Source organism: Ictalurus furcatus, chromosome 8 (assembly GCF_023375685.1).
Source record: "Ictalurus furcatus strain D&B chromosome 8, Billie_1.0, whole genome shotgun sequence".
Lineage (NCBI taxonomy): Eukaryota > Metazoa > Chordata > Actinopteri > Siluriformes > Ictaluridae > Ictalurus > Ictalurus furcatus.
In genome coordinates, this window is record NC_071262.1 from 5,941,302 (window position 1) to 5,967,769 (window position 26,468).

Genomic DNA, 26,468 nt, shown 5'->3' on the forward strand with positions numbered 1-26,468 from the left:
GTGGAATGGGATGGAATGTGATGTTTTCATGAACCATTTCAAATATCTAATGCTTTCAACTCATGCAGCCTCAGAAACATTTTGTTTGTATATTTGATTAAGGACATTTGTCAGAAACATCCTGTTTCTCTGAAAACTTTATGTATTATACTTAACATCTTATAGAATGTATTTTGAGCATGAATGTCGCTGAACATCAAAATTATAGTCATAATTCAGGCTCACTCATGGTACTGTACAATATTATATCATTCAGTAGGTAGATGTGACCTTGTTTTATATCAATTGGAATGGAATAATGAGAATAACAGCTCCACTGGCGCATTCCTGTGTGAGTGGGGCACAGCAACCCAGTGCAGGGGGGAAATATTTTGTGCTAGATGATATAATTATAAGAAATTGCATGCCATGCATTGTAGGCTTTTTTTTAACAGACAATACCAGACATAAAATCATGAATGGTCTTTCTTTCTTTTACTCTGTTTCATGTATTTTCTCTGAATGTCCTATCTTTTTTGAGCTATAGAGTTGACAAAGTCAAGTGGGAAAAATCGGCCATCATTCTGCTGCAATTTCTCTCAGTTTCAGCATGCAGCATTGTGTGTGTGTTTGTATATAAATGTGTGTGTGCGTATATGCCCTGCTAAAGCTCTTAATCAAACTGCAGTGGGAATAGAGACAGTGACTTTATATTATTTCTCTGAAAGACCTACAACCCGAATTCCAAAGAAGTTGGGATGCTGTCTAAAATGTAAATAAAAACAGAATGCAATGATTTGCAAATCTCATAAATCCATATGTTATTCACAATAGAACATAGAAAACATATCAAATGTTTAAACTGAGGAAATGTCCCATTTTAAGGTAATTTTGAATTTGATGGCCGCAACACGTCTCAAAAATGTTGTGACGGGGCAACAAAAGGCATGGTTTCCAAAAAGAATTTCAAAATTCAATTCGTCTGAACACAGAACGGTTTTCCACTCAGTCCATTTTAAATGAGCTTTGGCCCAGAGAAGACGGTAGCGTTTCTGTATCATGTTCACATATGGCTTTTTATTTGTATGATAGAGCATTAACCAGCATTTATGGATGGCAGAGCAAACTCTGCTCACAGACGATGAGTTCTGGAGGTGTTTCTGAGCCCATGCAGTGATTTCCATTACAGAATCATGCCTGTTTTTAATGCCTGAGGGCCCGAAGATCACGGGCATGCAATATTGATTTTCACCCTTGTCCCTTGCGTGTTTTCAGAACATTCGAATCCAGGCGAGGCCACCGTTCCCTGACTGCGCGTGCGGCGTTGCCTTACGGCCCAAAAGAGCCCTCATTTATCCGGGAAGCACCGGCGCGACTCCGGCAAAATCCTGCAACTCCTGCCTGCACGCAAGCACGCGCACTCACACACACTCCCACCCCCTGAACACCAAAAAAAACAAAAGAAAAGAAAAACTCATTTGACCACCTGACAACGGCCTCCTGTGTGTCTTTGCTCCTTTTTAGTAATACTTACTTGTCCAGCTTTTTGTTGCCCCGTCCCAAATTTTTTGAGACTTGTTGCAGCCATCAAATTCAAAATTATCTCTTTTTTTTCTTAAAATGGTACATTTACTCAGTTTAAACATTTTGATGTTTTCTATGTTTTATTGTGAATAACATATGGGTTTATGAGATTTGCAGATCATTGTACTCTGTTTTTATTTTCGTTTTACACAGCATCCCAACTTTTTTGGAATTTGGGTTGTAAACAAGACAAATGACTGCAACAGAATATGAATTACAAAAACAGACTGATTAGATGATTACTGGCATCTGATGTAGTGATATAATGACAGCAAAGCATAAGTTTGCTTAAAAAAATATATATATATTTTTATAAAATATATATATATTGGTTTGAGCTGCAAGGAAGGACATAATAACTCATATAATCACTCTACAACCATGGTAAGCAGAAAAGCATTCAGCATGCACAAAACGTGTGTTGTGTGTTCTGAGATGCTTTTCTGCTCACCACAGTAAAGAGTGCTTATTTGAGTTACTATAGACTTACTTTCAGGTCAGACCAGTCTGGTCATCCTACACTGATCTCTCTCATCAGAGGATTTTTTTTTTTTTTGCTCTAGAGACTGTTGTGTGTGAAAATCCCAGGAGATCAGCTGCTTCTGAAATACTCAAACCATGAGCTTGAGTATTTCAGAAGGGCTGATTGGATAACTGCATAAATCAGCAGGTGTACAGGTGTTAATATTTAAGTGGACAATGAGTGTAAATGCATGCATACATTTGCATTATACCACCAGGAGACGGCAGCAGAGTGCAAAAGACCAAACACACAGGCCTGTGTTGCACAGGTGAAATAAACAAACAAATAAAAAGCTTTTAAATTGACATAGAATGCACAGTGTTGCATAGAACTGCATACAAATGTTTCTGGCCTGACTAGATTACCATAAACAACCAATGAGATGCACTGGTGCACAACAGCATTGCCAAGAGTAAGACTGAAATGCACATGTACGTTTCCATGATCTTGGCACAGTTTTCTTCTTCATTCTCCCACAAGTCACTATTTCTGTGTCATATGGTCGTTTCACAGTAACTAGAATTGTTTTAGTGGTAGACTACATTCACCTAATAAAGGTACGAAAACAAGCCCTAAAATCAACCAGCTGACAAAGAATTTTGACAGAGCAGTATTCAGTGGCATGCCAGAGAGTATGGGGTACATCCCAATGTACTGAGCACACAATATCAGACCTCTACCTGCTTTCAGCCTTCTACAACCAGCTATGGACAAAAATCTGTTCTATACAAGCAATGTCTGAGATTGTTTTCCTCTACTTTCAGGATTACCCATATTAGGTATAGAAATGCCACTGTCATTTTTACTGCAAAAACCAAGTGAGATGTTCCTGTCTGGTATCAGGTAAGATTTTCTAGTCCTAGTGCATGTTCTTCTGTTGAGTATTCCATTATTTTTAGCATATCTTTACAAATTAGGCCTAGAAGAGAGACTCTCAACATGTAGCCTCAAACGCGGCTTCTTCCTCTTTGCTGTAATCAAGTGAATTTCTAAAAGGGAAATAGCTGATAAGGATCACATCTTTGCATATCTGAGTTCCCTGTTCCTGTTGTCAGAACAAACCCAGCAACATAAACCATGTTTCCCTCTTGTAAACATTTTTCTGTTTTACCTGTCATCTGCAACAACCATTAACCACCAAGTCTGTCTAACTAGCTGATGCAACATAATGTCCCATATTCCCAACACTTCAGTTCTAATATCAAGCTAACTTCAAGTGAAGGTTTAGCCATGATGAGGCTAGACCCAAGGCCCAGGGCTAGACCATTTATTTAACATACGTTTATGTTTAGCTTATTCAACATACAATGAACAAGTTATAGCTTCAGTTTAGTTGAACTGACCATGTGTATACATTAATTGCATACTGTAGGTATCAAGACAGGCTCACAGTAGCTGCACTCAGACATCCAGACGTGACATAATTTCACAGTCATTACATGATGTCTTGACATACAGTGGCAATTACTGACTTTGCACAACTTGATCCAGTTTGGCTGAAAATTAGAGCCCAGACAAGCACCTATACACCTCTATCATAGCTCTGAAGAAAAATCAACATGCACAATCAAATATAAATATAAGCTAACACACACATATTGGAATTTAAATCATATTAAATTCTATTTTAATAATATTGAACTTTGAGAAATTATGGCCCACCAGTAGGACACATACAGTGCCGGTAAATGTGTAAAAGTGCCGTAATGCAGGAATAGGGAGGAGTGTCATTCTTTAGAACAATAGTAGGAACACGCCCAGTGGCTCCACAACCAACAGGTCAGGCTGGTCAGGCCTGAAATCTATGTGGCACAGGACTGAATACAGCGAACAGATGACAGTTGCAGTTGTCACTTGCCTGTCTGTCTGTCTGTCTGTCTCTCTCTCTCTCTCACACACACTCACATTCACACACACACACACACACACACACATACATATACAAATGCAAACACAAACAAAAAATACACTGCATTCAGAGCAGGTTCCAGCTGCAGGAGGGACAAGCACATACACAAACACACATTCACCATTTCATTTCAGAAAAGTCAGCAGATGTGCTGGTTTATGAGTACATAATAAGTACAAGAAACTACTTAAAGACTTAAAGTCTACACATTGCAGTTATTACAAACCATGTCCTCTGAATAACCATCTATTCTTGAGTAATCTCCACCTCACCCATCTCACACATACACACACACTTTCCATCTGAGCCCTGACAGAAACCCACAGTCACTCCTCCTCCTTGCACTCAGTTTTTAACCCTTCCCACACCCTCCTGTCATGTAAGCAGATCAGACCTCAATGTCCTGGGGCCCTAACCCCCAAAAGCCCTTAGCGATTCTCTGTTCTGAACAATACAAACACATACACATATACACTCACCGTCCACTTTAATGGGAACATCTGTACATCTGCCCATTTATGCAGTTATACAATCAGCCAATCATGTGGCAGCAGTACAATGCATAAAATCATGCAGATACAAATACAGATTCAGTTAACATTCTCATTAAACATCAGAATGCGGAAAAAGTGATTGGAACAGCAAGGCCAATGCTACAGTGAATTTACATCTATATGTGTTAAATAACTTAAAACATGGCACCTTTTGGTGTCAGGCCACCCAATATTTAGGTAAGCTAAACTATAGGAACTGAAAGTCTTAAAGTAAATTAAAGTAAATAACACTTAATATTTGTTTGCATATCCTTTGCTTGCAATAACTGCATCAAGCTAGTGACCCACTGACATCACCAAACTGTTCCAGGCGTGCACTGCAGCTTCTTTCAGTTGCTGTTTGGTTTGGGGGGGTGTTCTCCTTTTAGTCTCCTCTTCAGCAGTTGAAATGCATGCTCAATTGGGTTAAGGTCTGGTGATTGACTTTGCCGGTCTAAAACCTTCCACTTTTTTCCCCTGATGCAGTCCTTTGTTGAGTTGGCAGTGTGTCTTGGGTCATTGTCTTGCTGCATGATGAAGTTCTTCCCAATTAGACTGGATGCATTTCTCTGTTGTTTTTTTTAAACATCTTGTTTCCATAGACTTTTGAATTTAATCTGCTGTTACCATCATGAGTTACATCTTTAATAAAGATTAGTGAGCCCATTCCAGAAGCAGCCATGCAAGCCAAAGCCATGATACTACCGCCACCGTGCTTGACTGATGAGCTTTGGATGTTTTGGATCATGAGCAGATCCACACTTTAGCTTTTCTATCACGTTGGTAGAGATTAATGTTGGTTCCAGAACTTTTCTAGCTCAACTCTATATTTCTTTGCGAATTCCAATCTGGCTTTCAGATTCTCACTGCTCATGGGTGGTTTGCATCTTGTGGTATGGCCTATATATTTCTGCAGTTGAAGTCTTCTTCAAATAGTGGATTGTGAAAGCTTCACCCCTGTCCTGTGAAGGTTGTTCATGATGTCACTAACTGTAGTTATTGGGTTTTTCTTGACAGCTCTCACAAAGTTTCTATCGTCAACTGCTGTTGTTTTCCTTGGCTGGCCTGTTCCATGTCTGGTTGTTAGTACACCAGTGGTATCTTTCTTTTTTAGGACATTCAAAGTTGTTGTATTGGCTATGAAATTTGTGTGTGCAATAGCTCTAATAGATTTTCCCTTTTTTCTCAGCTTCAAAATGGCTTGCTTTTCTCCCATAGACAGCTCTCTGATTTTCATGTTGGTTTATCCTTTTTAACAAAAAATACAATATTCACAGGCAAAACCTAGGGTTCAAGCCAAGAGTACACATTCAGACATAATAAGTCTTTAAACAGTTAATCTAACAGGGTACACCTGGGCAGCAAGAAACACCTATCAGTCACGTGTTCCAATATTTTGATCACTTGAATAAATGGGTGGGTTCAAACAAAAAGATGCCATGTTCTACGCTGTTTAACACCTCTAGATGTTAATATGAGGAAAGGAAAGCTGAAATTCTGATCTATATATATCACACACACACACGTGCACACACACACACACACACACACACACACACACACACACACAGAAGAACAAAAGTAAAATGCAGTGTGTGTACATGTTATGTCTTCTGTCTTCTATATGTTAGATTTAATGAAAAGGTAACTCGCATGCAGTGTCTTAGTAAAATATGTGGTTGTGTGTGCTTTTGGGTACCTGGTTGATTTCATCCATGCCACTGCTGGCAAATTCGAAGACAAGCTCGTTGGGCTGAACTGCAGTGGTCATGGTGCAACAGTGGACAGAGGGAGGACTCAGACTGATGGGCACTCTCCTGCCTCTCAAGATACTCCCCACATACACACACACACACCACTCTGCACCACACCCCTCAACACAGGAAGAGCTTCAAGGGGGACACACAGCTGAAGAATTTTTATCCACTTTCACAAGACAAAAGGTGCTAAAAACGATATAAAGGTCCCTTTATGGTCTTGTCCACACTCTTTTTCTGTCTCCCTCACTTTTGTGGCTCAATCCAGGGCATCTACACCTTCAAGGAGAAAAATATGGAGAGAAGGACAGAAGAAATCACATTAGGGGCATGTTTAAATAGGCTATATCACTAGGTATGCTTCCATCCAAGTTGCAAATGTAATTTTTAAGAACAATTGGAATATTGCATAAAACATTTGCAAATAAAACACCACTTCCATCCCGTGTGTTCAAGAGTACAAAATCGTCACTTCCAGGGAGTATCAACTATCAATACGAAGGGAAGTCACTGTGCCTCTTTTTTCCAATATAATAAAATACTTGTGCTTCAGAGCATGCAGACGAAACACTATAACAATCCTCATGTTATCTTGTGATCAGACTTGCATGCCTGATATTTGGGAACAGAATGGTGTAAGACAGATTTGGAAGGTAAAATTCTACCAAATCATTTCGATGACAGACTTTGGCTCAGACATTTCAGAATGACAAAAACAACATTTGAGATGCTGTGCAACAAGATTGGTCCACTGGTTAGTTCAGTTATGCTGACCACCGTGCCCCAGTTCCAACAGGAAAACGCATTGTCATTGTGCCATTTTTACTTTTCTGAGCCAAATATCCAATCACATAATTTGTTGAGGCAAAGTCACATGAATTTTTCTGATGTGTATTGAGGAATTTATTCGGTAAATGTGTTTCCATCATAGCTCATGTGCATGTCTTCATATTGAATAAAAATTATCTACCTCAAATGAGTGCATATGTTTTTTTATGCGCACTTTGGAGATTTTATTTGCATTTGGTGTTTCCATCCAGCGTTATGCGATATCCCAAAATTCGCATAAAAATACATGGAGGGAAACACAACTACTGTGTGATCTCCAAGAGAAAAAGGCTTTGGTAGACAATTACAAGAATGAGGCATTAGCAGTAGGTCAAATCCTGGTGGAATTGCCAGCTTCCAGCTTTCTGTCCCTGAGAGAATTCCCTTTTTCACAGAAGATTTAGATGCCTCATTCATGCTAGTCAGAGCCCACATCTCAAAGACTGTCAAAAATATGCCATTGCTTTCCAGTAATGCATCCATCATGGTCAATCTTCACAAATGATATAACTCATGTTTATTCATATCCATATCAGGACAGAGAGCTAAACATGTAATATCATAAGGAAAGAAATGACAAATTCCTCACCTGGCCATAAATATTGCCCTACATAATGTTCCCATTAATTATGTAGGGCAAAATTCTGAGTTGATGATTTAAGTTAAAAATACATGCCAATATTTATGCATATTTAAAGTTGTTGGTGCCAGACTGATCTCTTGAGATTTTCATAAACACCAGTCTCTAGAGTTTACACAGAATGATGAAAAACAAAAAACATTTAGTGAGCGGCAGTTCTGTGGGCAGAGAGTGATTTGAAAGGTCAGAGGAGAATGGCCAGACTGGGTTGAACTGACAGGAAGGCTACGAGAACTTAAATCACCACTTTTATAATCATAGTGAATAAAAAGCACCTCAGAACACACAATACACCAAACCATTTTCAGGTTGTCAACTGAATAAAATAACACTTAAGTTTTTTTTTTCTAATTCACTGTGCTCTCTTGTTTGAGAAACATGTCAACAACTTAAAGGACAAGCACGTATCTGCTACATTTACAGCTCACTTTAAGTGCTGTATCCACATACAGTTCAGTCCTCAAGATCAGAAATGTCTCAGATTACGATTCTAGCTCCTCCAAGCTCTTCTGTGCAAAAAAAAATCTATTCATTTTATTCATATATTCTATTTATTCATTCATTAATTAAGGGATGATACTCATTTATTCATTCATTCTTCCATGGTTTTTGAGTTCATTTACCCAATACATGAATTTCAGGCTTGCTTGTAACTGAAACATGACTCTATTCAGCAAATTCTGCCCTCTGCATTCAACTCCCATGCTGTCAGAGTAATGGCCAATGGCCTCAATATACTTTCAGGCAAAATTAAGTTCATGAGGGTTGTGAAAAGGCACTTAATTTAACAACTGCCATGTGTGCAACATGGGAGAAGAAGAAGACTTTATTTGTTACATATACATTACAGCACAGCAAAATTCTTTTCTTCACATATCCTAGCTTGATACAGTCAGACATGATATGGCCCTGCTGCAGCAGACAGGGTTAAGGGCCTTGCTCAAGGTCCCAACATGTCCCAACACTTTGCAGCGCTAAGGTTTGAATCCTCAACCTTCCAATTAGTAACCCAGCACCTTAACCACTGAGCCACCACTGCATCAGACAATTTGCAAATGCTGGTGCACATACAGTTTTAAAATGCTGCGCTGATATTAACTGAAAAACGAAACTGTGCTCACACACACTGGCTTCTGAATGTTGCACTGTAATTTACGAATACAGTGTTATTATAGAACATTTATTTCTGTTTATATGGACAATCTTGTGGAATATTGATATTTTAGATTTTATCAGTTAATTCCTAACATCAACAACACACACTTCTATACCTACGTTGCACCTGTCTCTCTGCAGCTTTGAAAAGCTTTGACACTCATGCAGTCTCCCCAGCCAGAGGTCAGAAACTGGAACCAGTTTAGCCCTGCATCATTTAACACAGGCCGTTTGCATCATTTAACACAGTTCCACTTCATGGTTTCACTTCCTTCTTTTTCTTCAAGTAATCAGAAGTGAAAATCCAAGGATAGCAGTCATCATCAGCCACAATTATATATCAGAATACAAATTTGATAATTCTATTAGAAGAGTTCACTCCAGACTCAGCAGTGCTCTGATGTGTTTTTGAACATTACTTGCACCATGTGAAGTTCATCTGCTGTCAAATGAGAATATGTTATCAGACTTATTAAAATGTTTCCTAGATAGAGAGCCTGGTGTGTTTCTGATTTGTATAAAGTCATTAGGGCGTGTGTGCATCACTGTGTCAAATGATAATGATGATGATGATGGTGATGTGGAATCTTGCACAAACGTACATGTAATACTACTTCTCGCTATCTTAACAATGAATCAGCTCAACAGAGGGAGCAAACAGTGAGTGGCCTTTGACACCAAGACAGCAGCCTATAAATGGCTGCAGAGAGCATGACAACAGCAGCTTTGTTTCAGTCCATGAGCTGCAATGCAGCACGTCACTCAGGCCTGCTGAGAGGGAGGTACAGCGTGTCTGTTACTCAATACACAAAACTCCAGTGAGCAAACATTCTCCAGGGTGGAGCTGACATGGATAGACTTAGAAACTATAGAACGTCTCACATTTTTTCCTCCACCAAAGGTGTAAATATTTTATGCATCCCTAGGATGCATCAGTATAGGTTAGTTGTATGGAACCCAGAATTAAACAGGGCAAGTTTGTATACAAATTTGTCTTCCCCCAAATAAACTTTTTTCAGCCCCAATCCCATTTAGTTTTCTCTGCCGAGCATGCTGTTGACCATGAAAGGAGGCAGTTTAAAACAATCAAATGACTAAACCATGAGTCACCCTGCTAGTTGAATTCTTACTTGGAAAGAGCTCATTCATGCATCATGATATAGAGGCAAACATAATAAACTATTTGGATGAGGCAGAAAAACATAATACAATATGTACAGTACGCATCAGCTGATGCAAAAAAAAAAAGGGGAATGACATCATGGCCACAGTGATGTCATATGTTTTGGAGAAAAACAGGTCTTAGCTCTCAGAATAGCATGGGAGTGGAAGCACACTTTAAGAAAGAGAGAAATCAAGAGATAACGTTTAAGAGACAAACAAAAAAAGAGGTCTGCAAAGGGCACAGAGGTCTTTTCAGTTTGGCAAGGAATCAGGAACGCCTAATTAGGCTAGTTTAGCTGCTACAGTGCCATGCAAAGTACAGTGTCTTTCTTTATGCTCTGCTCATATCATGTTCACGTAAACTGGAATTCATATAGATGTTTACACAATTTGTTTTCCTGTTCAGCATCAGAGGATGTTACTGTTTCAGTTTCAACTAAAAAAAAAAATCTGCATATATCCATTTTTCCTCACAGTGACTGTGTGAGCTAGCGTTTGGCAGAATTGAGACTGTCAGCCAATAAGACACAAGTGTTTCCATGTATTTTCCTGTAGACCCTTTCTGATTGGTCTCACCTCCGTTCACTGATGATATAAAATTACAACATTGCCGTCTTCTTTTACTGACATTCAGTTACATAGTGACAAACCACTCCAAGTGGAGAATTATTCGGTACTAAAGAAAAAATCTTTGGGGCTACAGCCCCAAATGCCCAGGCCAGGTTACACCCCTGGCAGCTGCGCAAAACATGATTTATTTAAAAAAATGCATTTTACTTAATATTGTTTTCTTAACGATAAATCTGTAATGCAAGTAACGTAATTTTACTGACATAAGTCGCTACAATCAAATTATAGAAATTTAAAATGTAATGCGTTACATTACTGTGTTATCAGAAAAAGTAATTAGAATACAGTACCATGTTACTTTGTAACGTGTTATACCCAACTCTCTTACTGGCATTGTAAAACTTACTCCCTTTGCAAGATGTCTGGACAGAGAATATTTCCAAAGAGACACAGGGGTGTAAATCAAACTCCCCATACCCTCCCTGTTCACTCCAGTATCTAAATAGCATCATTCAATACAACACCATTATAATATTCTCCCAACAAGAGACAAAGAAAGATACAAAGCAAGTAAAGACATAGAGAGAAAGTTGCTAGTAGATTGTTTGTGATACCAGAACAAAGCCCCTTTTACAAAGTCATCAGCTCCTGTCAGATGAACATAGCTGTTTTGGCCAGTTCCTATGAGGATGTGACTCAGGGATGTGCTGCCAGTGTGAGCTACTGCAACAACATGATAGTGAACATGGGCCAAAGGGGGGTCAAGTGAACTTGTCTTTATTTCTGACAACAAAGGTAGCTGCCTAATAACTACTAATGATTTAATATGGTTTATAATTATTAAGTTGCTTTGAAAATACTAATTACTTGCCAGTTTTATGCTGTCAGGTTCAATTACTGATCCAATCACAAAACAATGTATTCCTTTCTTTAAAAAATGCTACACACCATGCTCTAGACAAGAAAGGTCAACTGAATTATACACTATAAAGAAAGGTCATACACCAACAATGTGTGTGCTAGCTCATTCAATAGAATGAGAAGACAGCAGTTATTAAGTTGCCTTGACATGAAATGGAGAGACGAAAGAACACAGGCAATTCCCAGAGAATGCCAAAACAGCAAAGCCACATAATATGGGCTGCAGATTGTATCTTAACTACATAAAAACTTGTACACCACTGTGTTTTACAATTTAGACACTAATCTATGGACAGACAAAAGCCTTGGGGCATCCTCTAATGAGCACCAGTTGTTGTTTGAAAGAGCTGTGGAAAAACAGAAAAACAAAAGGCACAGACACTGAAACAGTGTCATTAATTCACATCACCTCCTGCTTGAAAGAAAAGGTATAGACTGGTAATGCTTATTTATCTGCTTAACAAGCATAGATTTAATGTACATTAACTTTTCATTTGACACAAAATGTACTTAAGCAGTGTAAATAATTACATATTTGCCCTGTATCATAGTCTTTGAGATACTGTTTTAAACTTGAGTGGTTAGCATAAAAACAAGCGTCTGATGCAGACACATTTAGTTGTAAGAGTGCAAAAAAAGAGAGGGAGTTAAAATAGATGCTGATAATTTTGAAAGGAAAGAGGACAGCCACAAACTGACCTGTGAATCTTGCAGTGACAGGAAATGCATCACTGAGCAATGGGTTTCTTGCTACTTCCTGACTGTTAGACCACAGACAGCAGAACACTTCTCTCTCAGTATGAGAATGGAAAGTTCTCCTGCACTCCTCTCTCACTGCGGCCTTTCTGGGGGCTTCAGACACAGTTAATGCTAAATGCTTCTCTGTTGTTGATGCTAATAACTACTTTTAGGACTGCCTGCTCATAACAAATAACAGCATGTTTGGTCATAAGCAATACTCAGAATATGCATGAAAGAGAATACCTATAGAATATGGAGGCAGACTTGTCTGGTTTGACCATGCAGCTTTAGCTTTTGAGCTTTGAAGTGAACCACTAACTATCCTCACTTATCATCCTTTATGAGGAAAATCAGAAAACCATAGTTCTCAGAAGTGTCTTATAAGGTGGTATTCAAAAAGCTTCTCTTACATATAAAACAAAATATTTTTCAGTTCTGTCAGCTGACATCAACATCTGTAAGCTGACAGTGATCGCAATCATTGAATATTTATTAAATATTGTTGAAATATTTATTAAATGATGATGTTATGCATGTGTTATGCACATGCTACACATAATATCCTAATCTACTATTATGTACTTATAATGTAAAAGATACATTTTTGTATACTTGTACTGTTAACATGGTCAATAATTAAGTAAATCAATGAAGAAAGGGTGTGAGCCTTTGAGTCTGAATACATCATGCATCTCATAGGCTGTGTACGTACTGAGAAACAGATGAAAAGGAACAGAGCATGGTGCACCACTACTCACTTCCTCTCTCTCACATCGCACTGAGTGCTTAGATCTTTTGTTCCATAACATTCAGCTACTTCCTCTAAATGGATGCCATGTCCTCATGCACTTTTACAAAAATATGAATAACTGAATGGATTTAACTTTTTTCCAAAGTTTTGAAATGTTAGTATATAAGATGATGCCTTATATACGTTTACTCAACCGTCAACTCTGAAACCATGAACTTGATAAGTGCAGGCTGTGTTCTAAAGAAATAGGCTTAGCAACATTCAGAGTGATCTATTTCTACTATGTGGCAACAGGCCACATGCCACAGATAGGAAGAACTACCCAAGTTGTGAAAACAAGACAGGAAATTGTTGCAGAAGGTTGTAAAGATGTGTTCTCCAATTTGTTGAAACACAAGATAGATTTGGGACATGTGGGACTACAAATGATAAATTATACTAGTAGTACCACTACACAAATAAAATAACTACTTATAATAACTGTTCATTGATACATAGCATTTTTAAAATCTAAAATATAGGGTTTTATTTGCAATTGGTTCTATTGCAATATAGCTACAGCTAATATCTGTATATGTATTTGTATAAAACATTAATGTTAAAAACGTTTTCTTTATTTTCTTTATTTAATTGAATTAGTTGAATTGAATTGAATGAGCTAATTAAAATAAACAAAGAAGACAGAGACAAAGCAATCAGAATAACTTAGCTATCTCAATGTGAAGAATATGTTTTGGCTTCAGTGAAAAAAACTATTCAGTGCATGACAGAACTGGAGGAACAAACTATTAGAGCTCTATCCAGACTTCAAACCTTGGCCAAAAGCTATTCAAATCATGAGCCTTTCACATACTTTAAGCCATAGATGTTTATTAGTTGACATTCCTTGGTAAAGTTCATCTAATGGATTCTATGCCATGGTACTGCATAGCATTGTACGGTATTGAATAAAACGGCAGATAATTATTATTTAATTTCTAATCAATAACCCACTTTTCATATTCACTAAACCACTCTTGTCGATAGGATGAATGTATACACAGTATACTATTTTTCATAGAAATACCTAGAATAATCTTGTACATTGCAAAGCCATGTAAAAACTACTCTCCTCAGGTTTTATTAGCCATGTTCTGGGTTTGCAGGCAGCAAATATAATATTGCAAAAGAGCGCCACGCGCACCATTTTGACTCGCCCATGTGTTTACTGTCATACCAATACCAACATGTTACAGCATATGTCTACTGAAGAAGGCAACGTGAATATACCAGCAAAACATGCCTGCCACACACCCACATATTCCAGCTACAATGAAAACAAAAGTACAATATGATATTGCCGCTACATAAAACAGGCTGCATTTGAACAACACAGCTGATTTTCTACATCAAATTACAATGTATTCTGGACTTTTGATTCTCACATATACCAAAATGCACTGCCATCAGAGGCTGAGATAAAAAGTAAGGTAAAAGAAAACATAAGATTTAATCCTCTATGGAATACTTAAAAATGTTTTGAGGAATCACATACAGTATATAGGCTGAAGTTGCTGAGAAGCTGAAGCTGGCTTGCTAAATGCAGAATGCATTCCAAACAGGTCTGGACACAAGCTGCTTGATGTCTGCACACACATCAGCCCAACAAGCTGCACTTTCAAAGCACAACTACTGATATCATTTTCATATTCCCAAGATCATATAATGTTTTTAGGTTGCATATTTCACATATTTAATATCATTCCACATTCATTCATCACTGTGACATTACAAATCTAATCCCAGGTTAATGTAAGCATGAAAATGTAAGAGCATGGCTCATACCAGTACTCAGTGATCTGGTTAAACAACAACAGGTTTCATACTGCTTCACAGAGTGAACGAGCACATGCTCGTTTATTGCATTCAGTTTTAGCCTCTGAGCAGTGCTAGCTAGCAGATCAGAGCAGAAGTAACTACAGGAAACTTATTCAGACTGCACCACTGAGATTGGCATCAAGGCTGTCATTGTCATCTTAAATTAGTGGTCTAAGACACAGCTTAAAAAAGGCAACTCGTGTTTAATTTATGAGGAGTGGTGTAATCATATTAGCTGTTTTCCCTCTAAACATTGTTTTTCAATGGCTAACACTAATCAACTCTCCTTAATCAACTCTCCTGGACATTGTTATGCAATTTTGCCAACCATCCTGATTTTGTTCCATGTAATCAGGTCACTTTAGCTACTTGTGTGTGCTTCAAATAAAAGATTTTACCACAGTAAAAAGACAGAACACACTGACTAGCACCTGTCTAGCCAGGTAAATCTATTGATGTTAAGAGACTTAATAGAAAAAGTGCTAATAACTTTTAACATTTTAAAATTAATGTATTTATTTGTCTGCAAATATTTGTTGCAGTCAAATATATGTTTGGTGTCTGAACTGTGCTTAAGGCGGCCAGTTTAGTATGCTTAAAATCACACAGCTGCCTGACATATAAACTTGCATATGTGGTTTTTGACATTGTGTGACATAATGCTGTATATAAAAGCAGTGGGCACAGCCATCTTTAAGTTAGAATCACTTTCAGCAAATAATTTGGTATCAGTCCACACAAGCAACTGGCAAACTAACACTGGTTGTATTTGTATTACCGATTAGAGGCCATACATTTCCTGGCCAAAGTTGGTGGAATTGTGTGTTGAAAGCAATTCAGATGATAATATGGTTCCAATTTGAATTTAAATTCATATAAGGTCTTACTATTATTTTATATAACTTCATCAACAAAGTCTTGCCAAACAAGGAGCGCATCCCAATACAGTAACTGATACCTTGATTCCTTGATCCTACACCCTTCAATCTGTGACCTGAAAATCCGCAATCAGTTAGGACATACCAATTCATAAAATGCATTTGGAGGAATCAAGGTATGAGGAGCTAGGAGGCTTCTAGATCAAGTATACTCAGGTCCTTCCTGCGGAAGTTGTTTTTTTGTAGCATGTGATATAAGTGAACAGTATAAATGCATTAAAGGAAACAGCCCCCAAAAAGTAATTCTATTCAAAGATACAACAATAGTACAATAGTAGAAATCAATAATTTGATCAATAAGTCCCTTTAAGGCAATGCTTCAGAGAACAAGGATGTCTAATTTGGTTCATCCTTGTCCTTGATTCATCTTGTCCTTGTTTGCTTTCCTTGTACATTTTCCTCACTGCCTTAGAGGGAGGAAGGGAAGCAAGCAGGTGCAATTCAAGAAATTAAAAATTTCCTTTGTCTACTTTTGCCATTTAGGTACAGAGAAAAACTAAAAGAACTTAAGACACCAAATAACTGCTGGCTGATCAACTACATTTGGGTCAGGAAAAAAAAAAGTTAATTTAATTTCTTTATAACAAGTTCCTGTTAATACGGCTTTATAGCAGGTTAGCAAGTCTCTTATCAATACATAATAAATTAAATAATAAACCAAAGCTAATTAATTTGTTGCTTTAATCACACCTGGTACTCTTCTAAACAGAATACTTTATAAAATGCTATGGGGCTGACATAATTATTTCAAACATGCATTGCACTGACTTCCCAAATGTAAAGAAGAACTTGCTTTGAGTTTAGAACTGTATACATGGAGTTTGTGATTTCAGTTTCCATGGAGTCTATGATTTCAGTTTCATTCCAAAGATAAAAATCAGTGTTGATTACTTACTTTTTTTTTACTAAAGTGTAATAATCACAACAAATTAGAATACTCATATTTGTATCACAAGACCTTTCTTGTAGGGCTCCCAGCAACCACAGTAATATCAAAAGGAAAAGTCATATCACAGACCCACGACCCTGATGTAACCATGCAGTCAACAAAAGCAGTCAAGATATAAATACACCTATTGGCATTGTACACTATAATGCACATGTATGATGCACACCACCTTGTATAGCATTTCTCAGTGACAGTTGTACTCTATTTAATGACAAATTCTTACTGTTTTTACATAGTTTCTGTGTAACCCTAATAATAACACTACCTTTAATAGAAAATAGGCAACATACAACTGAATCTCCATTATTACATTACTTAACTACCACTATAAATCAAGTGACACAACATGAAAAATGAGCTCATGAGAAACTAGATATAGGCATCACCTGTGCTTTTAATAAAGCTGCTCAGAAAGAAACAGCTCTACAAGGTAATCACTGACAAACACAGGAATAATGAAGCACAACACACCAAAGTCAATGCCCCCAATTCGCCTGTAAAGTTGCTGAAGCTAATAAAACATCAAGCAATCTACTGTTGCAAGAATTACATGATATGAGAATGTTAAAAAAGGGTACTTTTTGACAAATTGCTTTCAAAGGCCATTCAAGGGAGGGCAAAATTGCATATCTGAATTTTCTTGTTCTGTGGTGGTGGTGGCTTGGTGCAGGTCAATATTTGAGAAGGGATGTTGGGCTCAGTACAACATATAATTTGCTCACAAAGACCAACAATCTAACACAAGGTCATAAACCACTGGTTTAACCAAAAGCCTCATATGCCATAAAATCAAATATAATTTGTCTTTTTTGCACAAGTGGACTGCTCATACTTAATAATTTTTTAACTGTGTCCTCTGTTCAATTTAAACCAAAAATATTAGATTAATGAATATTAATAAATATGCAACAGATTCTCAATATATGTATTGAAATATAAAGTGTGTCAACCATGTGATTAAAGACATTCAATAAAAGCACATTCTAAGTCATTTGAAACTATATGTTTATAAACAATAAATGTTAGAATAAATGTAGACAAATCAAACAGAACAAGTCTGATTTATATAAGAAAAAATAATTCAGGATTGATGGATTTGTTTTCTTGCTAAACAGGCAAGATTTTTCTATAACTTGCTGGGAAGAACGATAGATGATAATCAGCTGATTTATCCTTGCTATGTAATTTTATTGCTGTCCAGCTGTGAAATTGTTGTCCTAGAGAATCATGAATGCTAGAGACTAATGAGAGGTGTTAGTGATTTTCTCTGTATTTTTGACTCAGTTATGTCAGGTAGCAGTGAGTCATCTGCTACATTAGAAGTGATGAGATGTGAAATTTTTTGTTATCTATGCTGTTTTTTTAGCTAGCTCGCTAGATTTAGCTGGCTAGTTCATGTCTACCATATCAGAGATATGTGGAACCATTTCTGATGTAGACTGACACAGGCCTACCACGAGCTTTGAACCTAAAGAGGTTTTGGTCTTTAACTTGGTACTCAGTGACTGTGAGTCACAGTGATGTGCACAATATTTCATAATGCATCCACAATACTGAGGAAATGGCAGCATTTAAATGTAAATCAGTAATACTTAACATACTAAATAGTTTGTCAGTGCCATAGGCATACCTGCAGTATATGGATTGGGACAGAGCCTTGAATTTTCTCTGAATGGATGCACTTGGAGATGTGAGATTAATTCATATGGTGGTCAACGATGCCACACAACCCACGTTTTGCGAGCAGCTATATGTGCAATAGCATGTTTTTACCAGAGAGGGTAAAATTTCAACATCCTGTAGATTTAAGTTTCACAGCATAAGCATTTTAAAGATAAATCTGCAACAAATGTGTGTATGGAGGACTGTAATGCAGGATAAAAGACAAAGGAATTCAACTTCCCTGGCAACATTTCAGAGTGTTTTTAAAACCATACCTTCCACCATGTAATGTTTTCTACATTTATTAAATAAATTCAGTGAACTGAAATAATGTTTGCACCCTGTTTGTAGGCACAAAGGTATGGGACTACATTAATTCTACTGTATAAGTGGCTGAAGGTTTAACTTCTGCCTTTATACACTACCAGGAAATAAGTGACCAGGCCTCAATTATGCAATTCCCCATAAAATCAATAAAATGTATGTTGTATGTGCTGCAGAAACAGATTACTTTCATTTTAGATCCTCATGAAGTTTTGAAAATTTCCCTCTATCACTATGAAATGGAAACCCAGTCATTAGACAATATACATAATTCTACACAAGATTACACAGCAAAATATGGGCATTTCTAATGGCTACGTATTTGGTCTCACTGCATTTGGAATGTAAGGGTACTAATTACTTTCTGTCCAACTTTTCAATCGCAAAGCACTGAAGTATGCTAACATCAGTTCCTCTTGTAGGGAAAATAATATTTACATCTTCAAGACATCAGAAACTTTTTTATAACTATTTTATTATAACCTAGTTATAACTGTTATAAACCTTGTTATCTCTATTTTTGGAACCTGAGACTTGTGGCTCTTTATAGTCTGTCAAACTGCAGTAAATGCTAAGTGTAAGTGTTAAGTGAGTGTCATTTTAAATACAAGATCTGATCACAAAATCTATGTGGAACATTAGACCTTGAGAGATTCATCACATGATAAACTGAAGCAGACTCTTTTCTGATATTTCTGTAAGTGGAATATGTCAATCATTGGTGATGGGTTTGACTTTTGATATGTTTCACAATTCACCTTCACATTCACCTGTGCAGATAAAGCACAGACTCTGGATTAGAGCCAACACTCCAGCTGTTGGTGTCCAATACTGTGAAACTCAATTAAATTGGTAGCTGATGAAAATATTTTATTGTGCACTACAAATGTCATCTTTGAATCGTAGGAACTGATGCAGTGAATATTCATTAATATGAGCATTCCATTAATACTCTATGAAATCATTTCTTCTTTAGTAACTTGTTTTTCATTGAAATACATGTTAAACAGTGGTTTGAAAACACCTACATACACATAAAGGAGAAACATGCATCTGTTTTATCCATGAGGACAGTATTTGTCATATCAACGAGTTTGCAAATTATTGCATTTATCATTATGTAACATGAAAATGATAGAGGGAAGATACTAGGCTATGTGATATTTTCATGACATATAGTATCTAAGCAGTATAGCAAGCAGTGTGATCACATGGGAAGTGGTCTAACACGTCAACTATCTTGACACATGATGTGTCTCTCAGATCTTATGAAGCACAGTGACAATGATGAATAACTTTTCAACTGAACAATTTTTTTAAATAAATTTTAAAAAATAATAATAAAAAAGCTGGTCAGTTTTATAACATTACATATTAGTAATGTCTTTCCCCTTCAGGAAAGCATAATCAAAGGCACAAGAGCCTTAAAACATTTTAACAGGCCTTATCCTGAGTCCTGGAAAACCTGCATGCATTCCATGTCAACCTATGCCCTTCTAATGGTGCCAAGCTTATCCCTGACCACACCCATTCCACCATTTCTATGTTGCTTTACCATGAAGTGTTATCAAAAGCTGTAACAAGTTATTCCAACAATAAACTCCTTCTGCCCTGGCCAGGGCTGCTGGGGCAACAATCAGGACATTTATTGGCCTGCTGGAGTGCTGTAAACTACCAGACCATCCTGTAAAGCTCAGGGAAAAAGACAGAAAAAATGTGGCTGAGAGCTGGGTAAGTTCTTACCAAAAAGTCAATTGCAACAAGGCACTTAAAAATACTAGCTTCTAACATTATCTTTTTAGCACCTTTTAATTTTTAAACAAACAAGTTATTACAGGTCACAAGACCAAGGAAATGGAAGTGTGCTGATGATGCAAACTGAGTCATTCCACTATGACATTCACATTTACCTCAAGCTTTTGCAAAAAAATGCATGATTAAAATATGTTGTGACTGGGCAGTGGGTACCTAGCTCTTACTCTGGGTACCTGACTGTAGAGGCATGCCAGTCTGAGCTTGTTAAAATCATTTAGTGTTCAGTATTCAGACAGTTGTAACACTGAGAATGTGCGTTGCTCAATGAAACTGAGGGAGAACATTATGGAAATGTGATGCAAATTGACTCCAGACACAAGTAGCATGCACACAAAAGGGAGTTGACAAAATGACACAGCCAGACGGCCTGACTACTCTCACCTCAAGACAATAAAATGGACATTACATGGGAGCTGTTAACATACTCTGTAGTGATGTATTTTTTTCCCATGCTGGCTTTAATGAATATCTCATTTGGATTCAGGCAAAAATGGTTCATTATAATAAGATATAACATTAACATTATATTAAGTTGCTTGAACTTACCAGGACACTAAATATACATCAAAGCTCACCGAAAATCTGAAAGAAGAGGAGATTCCTTCCACAGAACTATCAGTCCAACAGGTTTTTTTAACACCCACAAATTTTCCAACTCCATTCCAAATCATCCTTGAAAGTCAAGATGAAAGACAGCGTGTGTAATTTAAATCTGCATATCGATTTCACTACATCACTCCAACTATCCATTAAAATCCAGCCATGCAACAATATTGTTGCATAGAGGGAGACAAATACTGTTTTCATCTACCTAGCCCTCTAGTGTTTGTTATGCCAGTCCAGCTGAAGCAGTGTAAAACCCACCTCTCCAGTTTATCAGGGCCTAATGATCCCATTACAGGCAGGAACTTGTTGACAGTGCATTGTGTGAGGAACCAACCTGACACTACTGCCCACCCCGCCCATCGTGACAGAAACTCAGCCTCAAAGAGAAACTCTAAACAAAGCCATTCTCAACTGCAGGGCCTGTGCTTTGCTGCTGCCTGATTCTAGGTACTGCAGCTCATTTACAACACAAATTAGACAAGAAAAGGTGGGGGACATAGTTAGAGAGCTGTGGCCATGAGGAATTCCAAAGTTATTGGAGGTTTAAGGAGATATGAAGGTAAACAAAGCTGAATCTACCACTGCTTGGTAAACCTTTACCCCATGTGTCCTGGACATGGGTAGCCCTTGGTAGAGTAATCTAATCTTTAATTACAACATATTTCACAGAGAGTGCATTTGTATATACATAGAAGATGAACAAGTTCTCAACAACTTCTCAACACAACCTTAAACAAAGCTTTGGTGCTCTGTCAATAATAAAGTAGAACGAGTCGTCCTAGTAGGAGAAGTATGTAAATATTCTAATTAATGGCAATTTCTGTGATATGAACCCAGCGTGCATATACAGAATGCTATGTGGAAAGACATTGGAAGCGGCCTGAACTGAACTGACTCCAACCATCCACAGAAGAGGAACAGGTTATACAAGAGGAAGCAAAACCGAATGAATCTATTTGTTGTAATAGGGGCCTATATAAAGTAAGTAAAGTATAGGTTATAATCACATGGCTTTGTATCATATTGAGAACCTGCTTGTTCTCAGTACAACAGGATTAACAACATTTAAGCAAGGCGCCAGTGAACAGATGTAGCCTTGATAAGCTATGATGAGAAATTTTGGGGGACCAAGAGACCAAGAATAATCAACTCTTAACAACAGAGAGAATGACCATACCTGACCAAAGGTCACATAAGGTAGATATGATTTCATTTAATTTCATTTGACATTATAAGGTCAATATAGTTTGTACATCTTTCATATTAGTATATTCTAGGCACCATCACAAAAGAAAATTCTGTGTTCACACAGCCAGTCATTCTAACTGTCACATGGGATTGGTCAACAGGGTTGCAGAACATGATTCTCTGCCTTGCTTGAGCGACCCATATAAGGCAATGACGTTTTACATGTGGCAAAAAGGAAACCTACAAAATTGTTACCAAACAGAATCACCAATTATGCTTGTTTTTCACAACTTGCCATAAAGTAGATTAAAAACTTATACGTCAGTAAAGGAAAAAGTATTTATTAACCTCAATCACTCGTCTTTCAGTTCTATAAATCCCGTACACGTTATAAACCAATAATTTCCATAGTAATGCATGATATAGATCAGTAAAACTAAATAATTACATTAAACAAAGTTAGATTTTAGTCACTAACCTCAGCAAAACAGGTCTTTTTGTCACACTCCATGTTTGCGGTGGAGGATCTGTCAGATCTGAATTACAACAAAACTGAGAGAAAAAACAGAAGGTTGGCAGGAGAAAAAAAATACCCAAGGGTGGGGTGTGTCTAAAGCAACGAGAAATGCATGCTGAAGGTACCGAACACCGAGTGACCTTCTGCCTATCCCACTCTCATCAACAAGAGATAAAGTTAAAATGAAACTATAAAAGAGTGAGAAATGGCTTCTAAGCAATTTCTCTTTTTTGTCAGACCAGTATGGTGAAGCAATTTGCTCTCTGTCTCTCACTCTGTGTCAGTGTGTAAGCAACCACTGGGACGCTGAGCTGTGAAGCAGAACATTTTCTCCTAACCAATCAGCAGACAGGGCGGGACATAAAAGCAAATCCCTTCAGGTGAGCTCTGGGGGTGGTTTCGATTGGCTGGGGAACTTAGTGGGGGAGGGGAGACTGGGGCAAATATCTGACCCCAGCAGACAAAAATCCTTGAATTATGCATCAAAATATAAGACTCGTTTCTATAAAGTGGGAGTATTTAGTCCAAGACTGAGCTTGGAGATTATTTCAACAACCTACAGTAAAATGACTCAGTGGACATCGAATTCACTGAAACTCTTCTTCCCTTCTCCATTTACACTCATCCAGCAATGAAAATGGGACAGGTAGCTCAAAGGTAAAAGCAGGGGTGTGGCCTCATAAGCTTACAGAAAAGGCCGCAGAGGAGGCTTTCCGTCTAACATGAGAACCATATAAAGAATCCAGAGGTTATAAACCTAGAGAGACAGTGCCACTTGACCTGCCTGTGGAAAGCACACTGTTCTTAACCTTGTTGTTATAAACTCTGTGGGAGGGGGGGACTTCTGTATAATACGTGTTTAGAGTGCAGGACTCTACCACCAGGTGTCAGACTCTATGCCAATATTTCAAAGTCTTTAAATGCCATGCTCAGCACTCGTTTTCCTCATAATGGCTACACCTGACTAGGCCTTGAAAGTTTCCATAAACATATGGATCTGTGTTTCTGCTTATGTGTGCATGTTAAATTCTTTTGGCATGTTCATACATTTGTTCACATTCATGTCTGTATTTATGCATTTGCATTGTTGTGTGCACATTTAAGCATGTGTGAGCACACATGAGTTTTATCTGAGACTATCCAGTTGACAAACAGGAAGCTAGGGGTCTGAGGTGGGGCTTAGTGAGAACTGAGACGCATCTAGACGCATTAGACTATATGCTAATGACAAACAGGCCAACATACACTCAGCAAAATTTGAATAGTAACCTTATTGAGTCTCTACACATGTGTGTGATTATGTGTTACTTAAATGCACTTAAGAGTTAATTAAACACCATAAAACATCTTAGGCAACCTAAAATCTGATGTCTGTATACTTCAAATGCCACAGATGAAGATGAGTCAACCAGATTAAGCACATTATGTATTGCACAGAAAATGCTTGTTGCAATCCAAAACAGCTTTACAAGTGAGAACCTGCCTGAGTGTATGAGAAAATATACTTCAGTGACTAGAAAAGGCTTGGAATAGGGGAGATTGTGTGTTTTGAGATTTTCTTCTCAGTTTGAGAAAGTTGTAATGCAAAATATGCAAGAAATCAATGAGCATCTGCATCAATATGCACACACATGTGCATGCACACACACACACACACACGCGCGCGCGCGCGTACACACACACATGCACACACACGCACAGACGCACACACGCATACACAATGGACACAAAAAATGTATACACCCCTGTTAAATTTCAGGTTTTTGTGATATAAAAACAATTAAACCAAGATAAATCATATCAGATCTTTTTCCACCTTTAATGTGATATTTTAAGAAAAGAATGAGAAATAAAAAAACAATAACCGTAAGTGCATAAGTGTGCACACCCTATTAAAATGGTGCATGTGACTGTGCTCAAAATTAATTAGTCATATTCAAACTTATGTTCAAAAATAATTATCATACACCTGTCATCAGTTAAGTGATTCTGGTTAACCCTAAATAAAGATCAGCTGTTCCTGTAGGATTTTCTTGATATCATCTTGGTTTTGTTCATCTTGCAACATTAAAGGAACTGCAGGAATATCTGGCAAGCACTGGTCACTCCCTGCATGTGACAACAATCTCTCATATTCTTCACATATCTTTGCTGAGGGGAAGGCTGGCAATCAAAGGCTGGTAAGCCCTTTCTCATGAAATTTTGCCATAACATACATACAATCACCCCAGATCATGTGGCAAAATGTGTTATGGGCCTGAATAACTTTTTGGGTATAATTTCATACAGAGCTTGAAAATGTGAAATTTCTGCAAACGATTATATCTGCAAAAATATGACCTAAAACATCATCAGCTTTTCACACAAGTCCTAATAGTAGACATTGAGAACCCTTTTAAACAAATGAGACAAAAATATTATACTTGGTCATTTATTTATTGGGGAAAATGATCCAATATTAAATATCAGTGAGTAGCAAAAGTATGGGAACCTCTAGGATTAGCAGTTAATTTGCAGGTAAAAATAGGTGTCTGATCTTCACAACACATGTTTGCGGAAGTGTATCATGCCATGAACAAAGGAAATTTCTGAAGACCTCAGAAAAGGAGTGGTTTATGTTCATCAGACTGAAAAAAAGGTTACAAAACCATCTCTAAAGAATTTGGACTCCACCAATACACAGTCAGACAAATTACGTACAAATGGAGGAAATTCAAGACCACTGTTACTGCTACCCAGGAGTGGTCAACCAACAAAGATCACTCCAAGAGCAAGCTGTGTAATAGTCCACAAGGTCACAAAGGAACCCAGGGTAACTTCTAAGCAACTAACGGCCTCTCTCACATAGGCTAATGCTATTGTTCATGAGTTCACCATCAGGAAAACACTGAACAACAATGGTGTGCATGACAGGGTTGCAAGGAGAAAGCCACTGATCTCTAAAAAGAACAGTGCTGCCAGTCTGCAGTTTGAAAAAGATCACATGGACAAATAAGCAGTGTTTTGTTTGTGAGAATGGAAAACACTGCATTCCAGTATAAGATCCTTATCCCAACTGTGAAACATGGCGGTGGCAGTATCATGGTTTGAGCCTGTTTTGCTGCATCTGGGCTAGGACGGCTTGCCATCATTGATGGAACAATGAATTCTGAATAATAAAATGTCAGGACATCTGTACTGAAGTGAAGCTCAAGAGAAAGTGGGTCATGGAGTACTTGGTCTGTACAATGATGGACTAGCCTTTTCTCCCGATGCACATCAGTGAGCCTTGGGTGCCCATGACCCTGTTGCTGGTTCACCAGTTGTCCTTCCTTGGACCATTTTTGGTAGGTACGAACCAGTGTATACCAGAAACACCAAACAAGATGTGCCATTTTGGAAATGCTCTGACCCAAAACAGTTTATCCAAATAAAAATATAACTTGGTAGACAATTTTAGCTAAGCCTAAGGAATATTCTGATAGTTATCAAATACAGTATATAGATAAGGTAAAGGGTAAATACCCTATGTACCTGCTCTATATTTTTGCACAAGTGCTCACAAATTGCAGGTTTAG

General features: G+C 37.6%; 1 protein-coding gene across 6 annotated transcripts in view; it reads right to left on the reverse strand.

Annotated features, from left to right (window-relative positions):
* Positions 1 to 26,468, reverse strand: part of elf1 (E74-like ETS transcription factor 1) — a 42,564-nt gene that overhangs the window by 8,255 nt on the left and 7,841 nt on the right. For 3 of the 6 annotated variants that reach the window (XM_053630409.1, XM_053630410.1, XM_053630407.1), the window contains one exon: positions 6,228 to 6,564. The exons of 1 other annotated variant lie outside the window; for it this stretch is intronic. In XM_053630409.1, coding sequence (XP_053486384.1) covers positions 6,228 to 6,299 — 72 coding nt within the window. In that variant the 5' untranslated portion in view covers positions 6,300 to 6,564. Of the gene's footprint in view, positions 1 to 6,227; positions 6,565 to 22,872; positions 25,304 to 26,468 lie in introns of those variants that run through there. 2 more of the 6 variants (XM_053630406.1, XM_053630411.1) reach the window with 2 other exon arrangements.